The 17,099-nt window shown below is 47.5% G+C and overlaps 1 protein-coding gene across 4 annotated transcripts in view; it reads left to right on the top strand.

The window, feature by feature from the left end:
- PRICKLE2 (prickle planar cell polarity protein 2) overlaps positions 1-17,099 on the top strand; it is a 102,288-nt gene that overhangs the window by 56,678 nt on the left and 28,511 nt on the right. For 2 of the 4 annotated variants that reach the window (XM_015640618.2, XM_015640622.3), the window contains one exon: positions 14,024-14,207. In XM_015640618.2, the coding sequence (XP_015496104.1) occupies positions 14,024-14,207 (184 nt within the window). Of the gene's footprint in view, positions 1-3,825; positions 4,303-13,271; positions 13,348-14,023; positions 14,208-17,099 lie in introns of those variants that run through there. The other 2 variants (XM_015640621.1, XM_015640620.1) reach the window with 2 other exon arrangements.

The raw sequence follows: 17,099 nt of genomic DNA, 5'->3' as shown, positions 1-17,099 counted from the left end.
GGAAAGTAATCTATTACTGTGCCAGTGGCTGTGAGCCAGGATGGACTCAGTGGTGGTGGAGGGGACCTGCAACCCCCATGGTCCAGGACAGGCTGGTGGTGTGTGATGTACAAGGGACAGTCTGTGTCCCTGTGGGCAGCATTTTGGGGTGGCAGAGTCTGAAGCCTCTTGTGACATCCCAAGGTAGCAGTGCTATGCAGTGCCCTGATACACTGCAGCAGAGGATGCTCACTAAATAATTCAGAAAGGCAACTTGATCTGACATTCATCAGGTTAGTAGCCCAGTGACCTTGAGGACAGCAGTCTGCTGTTGCTGCGTGTGGCTCTGCTGTGCAGCCCATTGTCATCAGGAGAGTCAACATTGTCACGTGGAATCCTATTGATTGACAGGCAGTCAATACATCAAGGTGATAAAACACAGCATTTATGAAACATGGGCTCTTGCAATGATTTGTTAAATTAGCCGTAGGTCTGAGTTTGTGCAAATGGCAGAAAGTTTAGAGTTGACTGGGTTTGGCTCTTTGTCATTAAAACTGTTGACAAAGGGAGCTACATTTATGTATGATGCTACATTTACAAGCAGAGCTGTCTGTCACACATCCCTGCATTGAAGCAGGAGCTTCCCGCTCTTGATCTTTCTTTATTTTAGTAGTTTTTTACTTCTGGTCTTTTACTTCATTGCTGGCAGTTATCAGCATCCATCCTTGTAATGGTGCAAGTCCTTCACCTAACCTTTGATAATGTGCTCCACCGGCTCACTATTCTTCCTGCTGCCTAATGAAACACCCATTTCACCTGCATAATGTGCAGAATCCGTCAAGAAATCTTGTGTGCCTTCTGGAGTTATTCCAACACATGACCTTTTCACAAGCCTCACAGTAGGTAATGGTAATATGGAACAATTGCCAGCAAACCGGCAGCTTTCAAAGCAGGAAGGCTCATTTCCATTTCCCTGAGACAGTTGTGTGTCCAAACGTTACACAGCTTCTGATCTGATTCCTTGTCTCAGAAGAGGCTGTTCGTTGGATTTTGTGGATATTTAGATTTGCAAGTATTAGAACAAGAAGTCTGTCAGGAGCCATGACAATCAGAGATGCTGTTTGGAGACACAAAGCTCTTCTGCTCACAGCTAGCCCTGCAGCTGAAGTGTTACAGACACTGGTCTACTAATTTTTTACTTCAGTTCATGGTTCTCATTTTATCTTTGTGCATGAGCTTAGACTGAAAAGTTTGCAGTTGCTGGTATGATCCCTTTGTGCAGATGATCAGTTGGCCAAGAAAGCCAAGCAGAACTCACCTTTAGGATGGTTGGTTGTGTGGGGATGACACTGGCACGTGTCCTGGGCTGGGATCATGTCAGGTTGGTGCAGGTGAATGAAGATGCTGTGGATGGTGACACAGAGGGTGTTGTACAAGCAGTGTGGGGTTGGACACTCGTGCCTTGCCAACCCTGAGGGTGAGGCTGGCTGATGAAGACCCTTGGAGCACAAATAGAGACTTTGCACCAAAGTGTTTGCAGCTTCAGGGCCTTTTCTCCTTGAAAGTAAATGCCAATAAAGTCAGACATTTTTACTCATGTTGGGTGAAAATTAGTGCCTATAGGATGTGCCTTATGGAGCAGGACATGTTCCTTCTGCCGTTTGTAGCCCCGAGTCACTGCTGCGTGCTTTTAGGGATATGTTTCCAGGGAACACACGTAATTTCTGCTCTGCAGCATTTCTGCTCAACATTATCATTTTATAAGCAGGCTTCTTTGTTTGCTTTTGCCCAATTCAGTTTTGTCTCATATCCTTTGTGTTGTAATGAACATGTTCTGAGTTTAAGAGGAGAAGTAAATCATCCTGGGGCCATGGCACGTTAACCACAGAGAGGCAAGATTAACAGCCTGCCTGCAATGCTGATTCAGGCTGGAAGGGGCAAAATGGGCCATTTTAGGAAGCTGAAGGATCAGGGAAGATTTTTTCCTACAAGTTCTGCTTCTCTTTGTAGTTGGAGGAGTTGAAGGAGACCATTCTCAGCATTTGAGCCCTCTCCAGCAGAAGCTCCTGCTCCATGAAAGGAAGGTCTGATCTGGCTGGATGCACTAAGAGCCAGTGCTCAGCTCTTGAGTTTGCAGCTCAGACTGTTTATTTATTTACTTAATATAAATGGAAAAAAAAAAGAGAGTTCAGAGCTCTGCACATTCTTGGTTTGTCCCACTTGGCCAAGTAAGCTGGGGAGACTCTTAGAGCTGGGCTGGTTTGTCCCAGCTGAAGATCTCATCCTTGAGATTTTGAGTCTAATTCCATGTAATTAAACCTAATTTATGAGCCTTAATAATAACAACAATTTAAGGCATTTGAGGCTGCAGAAGGACTCACAGCTGTAGTTTCTGCATCCTTCTGTGTTCTGAAAACATAGCTAATATTGCCAGAATCAAGGGCTCTGAAATCTGGAGCCAGGCATCAGAAGTCAGGAGCATTCAACAGAATGTTAAAGAAACTTCCCAGTCTGACATTCACAAGACTCTCTGGCAGTCACACTCCCAAGGCCAGAGACTTTGTTCCCTTCACAGTAGCAGCTCCAGTGAGCCAACGAGAGCCCTGCCTGGCTTCCCCACACACCCCACTCACCACCAGACCAGGTTTCCTCACTGGTTCAGCCCCAGGTTTCCCATAGCAGTCTCAGATGTCCTGGTCCATAAAGCCATTTATTCCCAGAGCAGCAACACAGACATAGCCCAAGCTGGTGCCTCCAAGAAGAACCCTCCAAGAGAGGAACTCCTGGGCTTCTATCCTCTCACAGTCTACCCAGGCACAAGATTTTCATGGCCTCTGGTCCTGGGGTTCCACCCAGAGTTTAAAGTGCATTTCAATCTCCATCTCGATCTGCATTTTGCAAGCCCAGCTACCTGGACCAGGTGTATTCCTCAACCATAAGTGCTGTGTGTTGGGAAAGTTTTATTTGCTTTCTGTGGGGGTTTTTTTGAGTCCACAGAAACTAGCTTTTTGAATTTCACTCGCTTTTTGCAAATGGTAAAAACGGAGAAGTACACTGTCCTCCAGATGATTCAAATTATTCATTCGTGACCACCGAATTCCCAAACAGCAGACTTGAGGAGCAACAGATGAGATTTGGCAGCATAGCTCCTTCCCTGCTTTTTCTTTTCCAAGGGGAAGGAAACACAGGGGGAAGAGGCTTAGCATCCCCGTTGAGGTGGTGTATTCCTGGGGCTCCCAGTACTCACCTGAGACACACACAAAAAGGTGTGAATCGTTCATCTGTCGTGGCCACGTGAGAGAAAATGTATTAAAATATGCAGTGACCAAAATGCCACGCTAATACCTTGTATTCCCCAGAATATTTAGCCTTGCTGGTCACAAGCATGCTGCGTCTAAAAACCAGTAGGGAATCATAGCAAACTACTGTAGAAGATAATTGAGAGGGCAACGAAAGGCAGGAGAAGAACGATACATTGCTCGGAGCCAGCGGATCATTGCGTTAATAGCCCGCGTAGCTAAGACGCGGTTCCTGAAGTTTGACAGCAAGTTGAGGTTCGGTCAGCACCAAATAAAAAGGGAAGGATAATTAGTGTCTTCACACCATTCAGTTTGGGCTGCTGGTGTGAAGCCAACTCTTTGAAACACGCAAGCGAGCGAGGAGTATGTATTTTTTCCCCCTCTCCCGCTGCCCAAGCAGCCTGGAGGATTTATTGATTTGGGAGAGCGGGCTGATTTCCATGTAAATAAAGGGGGGGTGGCCGGGCCGCGGCGCCGGTCCGGGTGGGATGCGGTGGCTTTGGCTTGCTGACATCATTGCTCATTAACATGCAGGAGAGGAGAGCAATGCAACAGCAGAGCCCCGCGCCGCTCCCGCGCCGCCAATTATTCTCCATGGGCTGCATCGCTCCTCGTTAATGCCCTGCGCTCGGCGAGCAAATTGGACATCCTCTCGCCACCTCCAAGGGTCACTTAGTGAAAGGCAGGCTGGAGGGGGGGGAGCTGCCGGATTCATTCGGATTGGGAGCAGAGAGGGAGGGACCCTCCGGAGCCGGATTTCAAAGGGAGGCAATTGAGGCGAACGCTTCAGACGCGGGGCAGGAATGGCACGTTTTTCCAGGGCAGCTTTCCTTCGGGAACGCGCCGGGATCGCTGCGTGCCTGCCCTGAGAGGCTTGGGGCAGAGCCGGGAGCGAGGGATGCTTTATGGCACTGCGGTGCTCGGGCTGGTCCTGCGAGCAGCCCTCCGGCTCCGGGCACAGCTAGGACAGCCGCCCAGCACCAGAGATCCTTCCCTCCCGCGCTGGCACTGCCAGCGGGAACAGGTAAGGAGCTGCCTTTGGCCGGCGACTTCACATTTGTCGGGGATTTTTAGAAGGGATAGAAAGTAGAAGGGAGGAGGAGGAATGAGGAGCATTCCATGGATGCACGCAGCTGCGTGCTAACTTTGCTCAGTCTGCTGCTGGTGGTGAGCTGCGAGGGGCTGCGCTGTTTTTCCAGCCTTTGCTGTTCTCTGTGTTTATGGATATAAAAGGTTAATTGGTAAATTGTATTTCTGCAGCTGCAGGACGTCAGAGAGAAATGCTGATGCTATTGTAATGGAGTTCTCGTTTTAAAAATAATCAGGAAGGCTCAGCTGGCTCTAACAGGAGTTAAAAAATCTTCATCTCTCGGTGTTAATTGTACTGCTCTGGTAAATGCAGCTCCTAGCAGCCTGGGTTCTCTGCATATTTTCTAAGCAGACTGCATGCAGGCTGGGGCTGTGAATGAGGACGTTGCAGTTCAGATGTTTATTTTGGTGGTTTTGCCTTCCTGAGAATAGGAAGTTTTAAAGCAATAATCTTTCTAAGCCCTTGTTGTTTATGCCAGAATGCCAAACTATAAAGCAGCCCAGTACTGCAACCTGGGGGTTATGTTTTTCAGCGCAATCTTTTCAAGTCCGATTTCCCTTTTTTTCTTGTTCCTTGAACATTTTAAGCAGATGTGACACAGACGTGACCTGTGACCGTGGAAAGATTTTAATCCAGTTACTCTTTGTTTTCTAGTCATGATTCCGTGGCGGTGCTAAACAGGGATTGAATCTTTTTGAGCAGTTGAGGATTAGCGCTGGACAGAATAATGCCAAAATAATTATTTGGACCAGATGCAGTGTCATCCTTTCAGTTTTAGCCCTCTTATCTTGTAACTTATCTGACTTATTTTCATTCAGCGATTATTTCGCCTGCTGTGGGAGCACTTACATGTCTCGCATCACTGCCTTGTGTTTATAAGGGTGCTGGCTTGAGCCCGTGATAAAGATTTGTAAAGTAAAACTGTCTGCAGCTAACAAGATTATATTTTGCTTCGTATTTTAATCTTCTCCCGTTGCGTGTTTCCTGCCAGCCAGACTGGGCTTAGCAGAATGACCCAGCCTTGCGCATTTGCTGTTGGCAGCCTGGCTCGGGCTCAGCCAGCGCAGGCACGGATCAGGCTGGCAGTGTTTGCTTTCACAGGTCAGGATTGCCTCCCTCACGAGACACCAGCTGAGCCTTAACTTTTGAAATAATGACAATTTTCAGGCTATCTCATCCTGCTTCTGAGCGCTTTGCCTATCAGCCAGGTTTTTTCCCTTTAGGATGCACGGCCTGGGAGATGTTTGGATTGCAGTATGTTTACTGGTCCCGTGGTTTCTGCTTGTCATGCTGCACATACAAACTGGTGAAGGGCCTTAAAATAGCACACACAGCCCTGGGGCAGGTCGCTGGGAACTCACTTAGTTTAGCTAGTCTGGAGTGATGGGCTTCAAGCCTGGAATGGGGTGGGGGAAAGAGAGGGGCAGGAAGATAAGTACTGCCTGTGGAGAGCCCAGATCTCTTTCCAGCATATTCAAACCTGAGGAAACAGTGAAGATCCACATCCTGAGGAGAGACAGGTTTCTCAGTGGACAGCTGGGTTTGGATCCAGGGTGCCAGAACCCCAGGCTTGGGATTTTAATCTTCAGTTAAGAACAAAGCAGAAAGGACCTCCTGTGATAGAGATCTGCATCTTGTTAGGCTGAAAAGCCACCCAATGCTATCATTAAAATCTGACAAGATAACCCTCAGGGTAGGGCAGGGCTTTGTCACACAGACCACATTGGCTCTTGGATGGGGAGCCCAGAGGGAGAGTTCCTCAGGGTCCTGCTGTGCCTGCCCTTCCACTACCTCCTGTCCCATCCCCATCAGCCAGAAGCCCCAGTGGTCTCTGGGATCCTTGGGGTTGGGGTTGTCCTGCTACGGGGGACACCAAATCCTCTTGGGTGTCCACAGGTCCCGCATCTGCCCATCCTGTACCACCTTCTGCCTTTTATAATCATGAGCTTGGCTTCAGCACTGTTTGCCCACCAGCTTCAGGGTTATTACTGCTGCTGCTGAGCCTGTTCTTCTCTTCAACTTGTAAACTAGTGCTTTGCATTTCTTCTCCATGACTGGGGAAAAAAAAATGTGGCTATTGCTGTTTCTAAAGCTAGACCTTTAAGGAGGAAAAAAAAACCCTAATATAAATATGCTGAGAGTAGCGGTAAGCCTGTGAGCTGGCAGACTGCCTCCATCGTCTTGGATGTGAGGGAGCAGCCTGTTGGATGCCTTTTCTCCTGGTAGCATGGCTGGGCAACAGGCTGGGGCTCACTGCAGCTTCTTTTGCCTCTTCTCTCTCTCCCCTTTGTTTGATCTGCAGCTCACATGGGTGTAGCACTTTGCCCACTTCTGTCTAACCTCTATTATAAAAAAAAATAATTTAATCTTCTGCAAAATATCCTGAGAGATCCAAGTTGAGAGTTCTTCTGAGAGCTGCTGAGTTATTAATATCCTTTAATTTAACCATCTCATTTTTATGCATCAGAATTTTCACAGTTTGTGTCGGGGGTTGTGGCTCATGGGAGCAGCTGGGCAGTGTGGTTCAGGTCAAGAGGGTGTTTCAACACCCCACTGCTCCTTACCCAGCTCACAAGGAGTAACTGGAGCCCAAGCAGGGAGCTGTGTCCACTGCAGAGCACTGGGGTGCACCTGGGCTCTCCAAAATGGCCTATGATGCACCCCAGAACCCCCACTGTGGTTTAGCCACAGGCTGGAAAGGTTGGTCGTGTTTTCATTCTCATCCTGGGATGTTGCTGCAAGGTCTGGCCACAGCTTTGGTCTGTGGTTCTGTGATTCCTTGTTTGCCTTAGAGGGCACCAGACAGACCAGATGAAGAATTTGGAGGCTTTGTGCATTGTACTGTGTTTTGTCCTAATTTCTTGGTCTGCTTCTGGTGTGCTGGTGGTTGTTCTCTGCCACATATGGTGCCTCAGACCACAGCAGGACTGGGAGCAGCTTGGAGGCTGCCCCAGGCCATGCCTCAGGGAAGCAGTGGTTTGGGGACAGGGCAGTGGGAACCCACGGGCAGATGTTCTACCTGCTCATGAAAGGGATGGTCGTGATCCATGATGGAAACAGAGCAAATGGAAAATCCTCAAAGGCTGCTTTTGCTCATATTTGGCTGCAACTGGCAGTGCTGGGGATAGTTATTTTTTTATTCTTCTTTTTCATAATTAAGCAAGAGTAGCTTTTGCATTGGTAAAGGATGAGCTTTAAAAATAACATTATTCTCCAGCCTGAGGCCAAGCATGGACAAATCAGCTAGAGAGGAAAATTTTACCAGGAGGGGAAATGGGCTTTGTCATAAAAGCGTCAGTACCGTCCTGGATACCTTCACTGCAGCTGTGGGCACTGCAGGGGTCAAGGGGAACTACAAATAAAACAATATTGTAAAGAAAGTTGCCTTAAGCAGATCAAGGGGGGAAACCAGAGAAGATGGATGGGGAAGATAGAGAAGAGTCTGATTTGCAGCTCCTCCATCCTCGTAAGTGTTTCCCCACCTACTGTGGACCTTCATGTAGATAGATGGGTGGCTACACGTGCTCTTTCTGTGGCCTTTGGGGGGACTTGTATCTGTAGGATGCAACCAGTTTGGTTGCTGGATTATTTCTCTCTTCCTTGGTTTCCTGGCATTACTGTTCTGCCAGCTCTGTTGCAACACCTGATGTTGATATATCAAGCCAGCTGTTCCCACAACATGCTGTGTCGAGTGTTGGCATCCCTAGACTGTCCTTGCAGGCCACCAAGGGCACCTTGTCCTCAGACTTTGAATTCCTACTGTTGTAGGTAGCCGTGTCTAATTCACCTCCTCCTCCTGCATCACAGTGGGCAGGTAAAAGGTTTTGCTGAGCTTCCTTTTCAACCCAGGTAACACAGAGTCTTTGCAGTCCATTCCCACTGATAGATTTGGTTCAGCTGCAGTGACTGGAATAGCTGGGAAGTTGCAGAAATGTTTTATCTGGAGAGATGCCCCTTTGTCACTGATTTCCATGGGACTTGAGGTTATGGGCAGTAGCTGGATGGGACCATTTGGTTCAAAATACAGTGTTAGAGAAATTGGAGAAAGAGGCAGAACTTCAGCCTGAACTATCTGTTTGGAGCACAAAATTTGGGGCTCCTCTGATGTTTAGGAAGCCCATGGGGAAGCCACAGCTGGGTGCTGGTTGTGGTTGCTCCATGCCTCAGTTTCCCTGTGCTGAAGAAAAGCTGCTGGGCTCTCCCTATGGCAGTGAAGGACTGTTAATTTTTCCTTACAGGTAAATGTTCACCCTGCCTGGGGGGTCTGGAGAAGCGGGTCTGTAAAGCTGGAGTTCACTTGGGATGGGATGGGAAGATGCCTCATTAGCTCTCAATTGAGGGGAGGACATAACAGGCAGGGATATTAAGACACCCTTGTTAAGAGACTCAGGGGTCATACCAGCTGCCCCAAATCCTGAGCTACCTTTCCCTTTTCCAAGAGGTCTTGGGATTTTGGGATTTACTGACAGCTGACCCAAAAGCCTTATTGCAGTCAGAATGATGGCACGATGCTGGAGAGAGATCAGGCTGCCATGTATGTCTTAAGCCAAATGAGAAGGGAATTGTCTGTCTGCATTTACACCCCCCATCTGAGCAGAGCAGACAATTGCTTTTTGAGGGATTCCAAACCTTGCATGTTAATGTGTGCACAAATGCATGCAAATCCTGTATTAGGGAGCACAGCAGAGGCATTGCATGGTCGTGCACGGCCATGGCATTTGGGCTCCTCGCTTTGTCTGGAGAGGGAGCTGCTCCCTGATACAGCCCATTTATTTCCATCCCAGAAGAAGCAAGTGAGAAGCAGAGATAAGCACCCGCTGGGGGTGATAAGGGCTGTTTACCGAGTTCCTTCTTTGTCCAAGAGGAATTTTAACATTTCTGCCACAATTCTAAACTCTGCCTTCATTCCTGCTGTTGCTGGGAGGCGTTGGGCTCTGCCCTTTCTCAGAATATCCGTGGGTCCCAGCCTGGGCAGGCTTTGCCTCGGCGCTGTTTGCTGTGTTATATTCTGTATGCCCACCTGCTAAACAGGAAGAGACGAGCTTTGTGGCCAGGAGTTTTCCTGCAGGCAGGGTTGTGCTGTCCTCAACATCCTGGGGAGTCCCATCCTGCCTGTGCACCCCAAAGCCTGACACTCAGGCTGCTCCCTGCGAGAGGCCAGCTTACCTGGCTCCTTTGCTGGAGCTACACACTATTGGCAAGGACACCCTTTGCCTTGGTCACAGGCTGCCCTCCATCTCCCTTCCCTGACTTTTTAGTTCTGCTCTTGCTTTCCCCAATTGGATTCAGCTGTTTTTTCACAGTAGGGAGACCTCATCTCTCTTCAGAAAGCTGGGGTCACACTCGCAGCTCTCTCCAGAGCCTCTTGCACAGCACTAGTGTTTTCAGCATGGTTTAGCTTTTTTTTGTGCCATTGCTGAGATGAAAGGGCTGAGGGAGGCTCCAGAGATGGCAGAGGCTGTGCTTTGCTGACAGGGTTGTACAACAAGGGGCTGCCTCGTCCCAGAGACCTCATGGGTCAATTGGGTTTGTGTCAAGATCCTTGTAAGTGGACCGAAGCTGGGAGTGTACTTCTGCATCCCAAACAAGAGGTTCTTTGAAGCTGAGTTCTCTGCTTGGTGTGTTGGGTCCTGTTTGCTTTAGATTCCCCTTGTGTGCCTGTTTTCATCTGTAGAGAGAAAAGGGCTGGCATGGAGAGGTGGATCACCTTCCTCCTGCACCAGTGCCTGGGTAGGGATGTGAACAGGAATAGGCTTAAAGTCTCCTCTGAGGAGAGGATTTGCCCACTGTGCCAGGAGCACCACGTAAAAGCAGCCAATGCAAAATAAAACACATCCATCTTGTAACTTAGCTGGCCTTGAGGAGAAGAAATTTTTCAGTCTCTTTCTGAGACGTTGCTGCTTTGTACCATGTGAAGTCAATTCAAGGCAGGCTCCTTTCCAGCTAAATCTGACACCAGGAAATGTTCTTTTTCTCCCCGTTTGCTTCCCGCCGTCCTGGCCCCACTAGAGGACAGCTCTGTGTGCAGCTCTGTGCTGAGCAGCCCCGCCGATGCTCCCCAGCCCGTGCCTCCTGCAGCAGCCTGCCTGCCGGCTGGCTCCCCCTTGCCTCTCCTCCCTGTCCACAAGCTACAGCTGCTTAAAAGCTCCTTTATTCACCCTCTGTGCTCAAAGCCAGTCGTGCTGTCAGCCATCGTTGTTTCCTCCCCAGTGCTGGTGATACCTCTGAGTCACCAGGGCAGGTTCTTTCCTGAGCCAAGCTTGCAGACCTGGGATTGAGAGCAAGATGGAAAGGCTCATGAATGAAGATGGGATTTCCAGAGAGTGATTGGTGTTAATTTATTCTTGCTAAAAAATCCCCACTTGTCTACACTCTTCTCAAGTTGTGCAAGGCTGCACAGGCAGCAGAGGTTGTTGCTGAGGCTTTGGTGGTGGTGAGGCTTGAGAGCCACACCGATGGGTTTCCCTTGGAGGAGGTGCCACCCCAGATGGGCAGCAGCTCCTTGTCCAGGGTAAGGTGTGTGACACAGCGATGTGCTGAGCATCTCTGGAGCCTGTGCTGTGACAAATGAGCTGCTGCTGGCAGGAGCAGCCAGGCAGGCTGCCAGCCATGGCCCTGCTCCTCTCCAACACCCACCAGCTCTCCGCTGTGACACCCACATTGTCGCTGTGGTCACCGCAGGCACCGCGAGCGCTGACACGTGCGTTGTCTCGCTTTGTGCTGCTCTGCTCTGAGCGCAGCAGGGGAAAACGTTTCTTTTTCAATTTCATCTCACATTTGAAATGTACATTCTGATATTAAATTTTTGCTATGGGGAATTATTTTTAATTATAGTGTGCTGGAAGATGATAAAATGAAGTTGAGTAAGTGAGACCTATGTGAAGAAGTCATGGAAACCTGATCATAGACGTGGAAAGACACTCCTAGGACACTGGGTATTGTTCCCATGAAACAACATATCCTAATGTAAAGAAAATTGTAATTAAAGCTGTTAATCATCTGCTTTTAATGAGGGGGAAAAAGCTGAATATCTCAGAGGCAAGATCTGGAATTTTGTATAGTTTGCCATGGGAAGTGGCAGAAACCCCATGCCTGGAGATGGTCAAGTTTTAATGGTGCAAAGTTGTTCTGGCTTGGGGACATCACTACTGAGTAGACAGGCTACCTGTTTTCATCCTTTGCTTGTCTGACCAGGGAAGCCACTCGCTGGCAGTACTTTCTTCCGTGGGATGGGGCAGGAGGGAGGGTGGGGTAAACCAGCTTCCTGACCCAGTCCTCAACCTGCACATGGTGTAAGCTGGGGGAGGTGGGAGTGATCTCTGGGTTCTAACTAGTCTTATATCTCACCTATTCACTCTTTGACACTGTTATTACAGGTCTTGATTTGTCTAATTTATTAAAAGCCAAGGCATCTGATGTTCTCCTGCCATCTCCCATCCCCTGAAGGGGATGTATCTGGAGTGGGAAGGAGGAAGAAGCCTGTGGACTGGCTTTTTCCCTGTCGTAATGCTCATGCTCCCAGTGGACTGTTGGGTTTGTCCCCCTTTGAAACGTGATCAATACCCCAAAAGTCAAAATTTGGTTAAGTCCAGAACTCCCTTAGAACAACTCTAGTGCCAAATCTGGGGCTCTATGAATTATTCTTAAAATCTTATTTCCTATTAAGGTGCTTTTAATCGTATCATGAAATGAGATGGAAACAGCAATGATACCAGTGACTTTGCTGAGGCAGAGTACCCCTTCCACACCCTTCCACGGTAGCTGATTAATTAAAACATTCACATGAAATGGTACCTTGATTATTTTTTAAGGAAACAGCCAGAGGTGATGCCGAGACTCCCCGACTGGACGCAAACCAGACGCTGGAGTGTGTGGGGGTTGCTGTGTGGTTTAGATCTGATGAAAGGCAGGAAATGGGAAAATCTGGCAAATCTCCCTGGCTTGACTTAACGGAGCCTCTTGACTTTTGCTAGAGTGCGTTTTTTGTGCTGTAATGGCCAAATGGAAATTTAGACTTGAAGCTGGATCCGAGCACTGCTATGCTTAGCTGGCTTGTGCACAGCACTGAAAGAGAAGGAAAGGTGTTTAAAAATTCCAGCCTCCAGGTTTAACTATTGCTTCCCTCTGAATTTCTTTGCTTTACCGCAGAGCAGAGAAACCTGCAATGGCAACTGTAAATTTTCATTTGATTTTGTCTGGTACCTTATTATTTCTGAGATGTCTCCCTTCTGCTACCCAAGTGAAACCTTATCTCGTTCCTCAGAAGTCAGTGGTGCTTCATTAGTGCAAATTAATTCAGAATCCTGTGTGGTTGATCTAAAATAGATACCGTTGACCCAGCCTGTGGAAAAGCATTGAGTTTTCAGAAATAGAAGCCAATTTATCAGCGTTCCCTTTAACCTCTTTTTCTTTGTCAGGGGCTGTTTTCAACCAGGTTTGTCCTTCGCTGTTACTGTGGCGAAGGGGTGTGATGATTAGAGAGATGAAACACCTGTCCTGTGAGGAAAGGCTGAGACAATTGGGATTGTTCAGCCTGGAGAAGAGAGGGCTCTGTGGTGACCTTATCAGCCTTTCAGTACCCAAAGGAGCCTGCAGGATTGCTGGAGAAGGACTTTTTACAAGGGCGTATAGTGATAGGACAAGGGGGAATGGATTTGAACTGAAACAGAGTAAGTTTAGGATATTAGGAAGGCATTCTTTACTGTAAGAGGGGAAACCTTGGAATAGATTGCCTGGAGAACTTGCAGATGTCCCATCTCTTGAAGTGTTCAAGGCATGGCTGGATGGAGCTCTGAGCAACCTGGTCTAGTAAAAAGTGTTCCTGCCCATGGATGTTGGAACTGAATGGCATTTAAGGTTCCTTTCAACCCAAACCATTCTACTAGTCTGTACTGTCCTTCCAGATAAAAGTTCAGGTTCAAGCCCATGAAGAAAATGTCACAGGCCACAAGCTGCAAGAACAGCCCCTTTAAAGAAGTGGTAAGAACAACAGATATTTGCAGCGAATTAAGCTAATGGCTGTTGAATTGCAACCTGTGGGCTGCTCTTTGAGTTCTTCTGCTTTCCTCCCCATGCTGCTGAGGCTCAGTTGTGGCATGTACCACCGAGCCAGGTGGTTAAGATTCCATTGCAGTGTGACTGTGGGTTTTGTAGCCTCCCTTAATTTGATTTAGCTTTATGTGTTCAGACTATAATCAATTTTTATGCTGCTTTAATAACTAAATTTATGCTATCAGCATGCTAAAGAGACTTGTCATTCACAGCTTCCCAGTCAATCCACCATTTCCCATTTTAGCAAAGTGCTCAATTGTCCTAAATTCAGTAATGACTGCAATTCTGACTGGCAAGTCACACCCCACCAGGCATGGCCTGTGCCTGTGCTGGCCTCTGGAAATACTCTTTGTGGTGCAGTAAAGGGACAAGCAATTGCATATCCCCAAACATTGGGCAGTCTGACTCAGATGGATTGCCAAGTGTTACAGCAAATATGGACTTTTATTTCCTCCTCATAAGAGAGACAAATCCTGTGTTAGAAAATGCCCGAGCATAAGAAAGGGTTGAGTTTAGTCTCTGCGGACCAGTGACTGGCAGGAATCAGTTTTTCATTGAAAGCACTGCTCACCACCACATCTCTTTCTCTCTCCTCACCTTACAGGAAGATCTGCCTTCACTGTAAGTGCTCCCAGGAAGAGCACATTGTAACAGTTATGCCTCTGGAGATGGAGAAGACAGTCACGAAGCTCATGTTTGACTTCCAGAGGAATTCAACTTCTGACGACGACTCAGGCTGTGCTTTGGAGGAGTACGCCTGGGTCCCCCCCGGCCTGAAGCCTGAGCAGGTAATGATGACACCACCCAGCTAGCAGAAAATAATTTGTTTTGCATGTTCTCTGGAAATACTTTACCCGATTTTTCTTCTAGAGGTGTGAGCACTTGTTGCGTGTGGTTGTTTCTGGGTGCACTAGAGAGACTTGCAGGGAACGGGTCTGCTCTGAATGGAACAAAATGGAACAAAACAAACACGTGATCCTTGCAGGACCTGTGGTTCTCTACATCTGTGGATGTAATTGGTAATTGAGAGGGGGGAAACAAAAACCTCCAGGATGGGATTTCTTGTGGTTGTACAAGGGAAAAGACATATCTAATGTTTCAGTGGGAATAAAGTGATGGGACTCCAGTCCCAGGCGCTCAGTGCTTGTGTTCTGCCCTCCTGGACTGCTTCTCTCTGTGGTAAGTCCATGGCAGACAGTCAAAGCTGGTAGATAACTCTGAAAAATGGGCCAAAAGCTTTGTGGTTTGGGTTTTCCAAGCATGATGTTTATGCCTTACTGGAAGGAATAGCTTAAATAAAGCTCAAGTCTCTTGGTGCAGGATTGAGTGGGATGGATTAGACCTCAGTGTGCTGTGTGGAGCATGCATTGATTCTGCTCCTTCCAGTTTACATGATTCCTTTGATTTTTCTGCTGGTCTTTTGTATGTACAACTCAGAACTTCATTTGCAGTGGAGATGGCAAAATGAGCTTAGCCTTGATAATTGCAGCATGATGTGATATGGCAATAATTTTAAACTGTTTAAGGAGGCTGGAAGGGGGTGGAAAGCTTTCGTTCTTACTGCCTTAGTTGCTGTCCTTAAGTACTGTGTTTTCCTGTGCTTTTATTCAGACAGGCTTAGGAATTTCCTGAAATATTTTGGCACCACTCGTAGGCTGTAAATATTATCTGTCTGATTAGAGAAAATCCAGTTGTTTGGTGGCTTGTTTCTTTTTTTTTCCCCCTTGTCTTTATAAGCCTCGCTCAGTGCTCACTTGAAACTCCACAGCACCATGTGTTTCATTTGGTGCCATTCAACCGTGCAAATCAGGCAGCAGCCTTGTGTTCTGTCACCTTCCTTATGTCAAGGCTCTCTTTTTGCCTCACAGGAGGTACAAGACATGGTGTGTGGAGAAATGCAGATGGTTCTGAATAAGTTCTGCTGGTCCTTCATGCTGTGGCACCATGAGCTGGTTGGGTTTGGGGGGTCCTGTTGGAGGACCATACCCAAGCTGGTGCCACCTGCTGTCATTGCTGGTTTCTGACCAGGCGTGTCTGCAGCTTCTGGAGCACAAGCTGGCCTATTTCCTGCAGCTTTGGGTGGAAATACAGGTATTTAATGACAGGTGGCACCTGACCAGGTAGACATGGTCTCTAATGACTCCATCATGATGTGGGCAGTGACTGAAACCCACTTTTAGCATGGTAGTGACATACTCCAGGAGATCTGTGTGCTTCTTTGATCCCTTCCGTGCTCTTTAAGTGTGACATCAGGGAGTTTGGGATGCTCAGGAGGAAATAGAAGTCCATTAGCTCTACCAGTAGCTACTGACATCTCGTGCATTACTCAGGTTAATGTATTTTTAGGTTCTTCCAGCATTTATTTCTTGCACAGGTCATGGTGCTCCTCAGCCTGAATGCTCGTTGTCTCAGTACGCTCCTCAGTCTGCATCACTGGGCCTTTCAGCAAATTTGCCACTTCAGACCTGTTTCTAATCACCATGGAGATGAAGAGCAGCCATAAGCAGAGCCAGAGACAGGCTCTGAAATCCATCCAGCAGAGCTCATCTGCCAGCCCTTTCATGACTTTTCACAAGTTAAATGAGCCAGTAAGATGACAAAAGCAAGGTGTTACTTCCCTGGGCTGTGCAAGAGGCACACTGCAGGCCTGGGGTTTGTCCCTGGGTGAAGAGCAGCACCCTGAATTTCATGGAATCATAGAATGACCCCTGTGGCTGTCCCTTAGTGCAGGAGGGGCCATTTACATCCCATGGGGGTAGGAGATGCCTCTGTAGCAATTCAGTGGGGATGTGTAAGTCTGCAGACAGATGTGTGGTCTTTTGGTCAGTGAGTCAGGGATGTGCACGTGATGTGGAGCCTCTGCAAGGCTGGTGCCTGCCATGGAGCAACTGGTGGGCTCTGCTCTGGCTGAGGGTACTCCTGTCAGACTGGGCTGAAAATACAGATTGAACAGGCAGAGAATTTTTCTCTGCCTCCTGCTGTTTCGCTGTTGTATTTTTTTGGACGTGACACAGATTAAATGAAACAACTTTTTCCGCAATATTCTACTTTATTAAAATCTCTGTGCAGTATATGAACTGGGGAGGTAAGTGTTCCCCTGAAAGACTAATGCAATTTTCTTATTTTACTTGGACGACAGCCTTCCTACCTCGCTATTCTTGGGAGACAGCGCTCACGTCTCACTCAGCACAGCAATTTACAGGATTTCAGTGGGGAGGAGCTGGCCTGCAAACATGACATCGTTTTTTGGCAGTGTCCACAGGTCATTCCAGTATTTGAAGAGTCCCTTCAATCCAAAGCTTAAATTACTGTCATTTAGAGGGGAATTGACTCAAAGCTATAAGGTCTAACTGTATTCCTGGACACTAACTCAGGCATCAGCTGGTCTGTGGTACCTGTCACCAGTGAAAATCATGCTGGTTACTCAGTGCCCAGTACTGAAGACAAAAAAAAATTATTGGTCCTGTGTTCACAGATACTGATCCAAACATTGTAATGAGGAGTGGAGCTGGAAGTTATCCCTTATATTACGGCTCATCAGTGTGTAAGACTAAAAAGGGCTTTACTCAAAAGCCATAAACACTATATATTTCTAAATACATTTATAACACAGGGATTAGGATAATAATTTAAAAATTGATTGTATAAGGTATGATAAATTTTTTTCTGTTAAACTAACT

This window comes from Parus major, chromosome 12 (genome assembly GCF_001522545.3).
Source record: "Parus major isolate Abel chromosome 12, Parus_major1.1, whole genome shotgun sequence".
Classification (NCBI taxonomy): domain Eukaryota; kingdom Metazoa; phylum Chordata; class Aves; order Passeriformes; family Paridae; genus Parus; species Parus major.
Note: the sequence above shows the minus strand (reverse complement) of the source record. Positions and strands in the feature narration are given on the sequence as shown.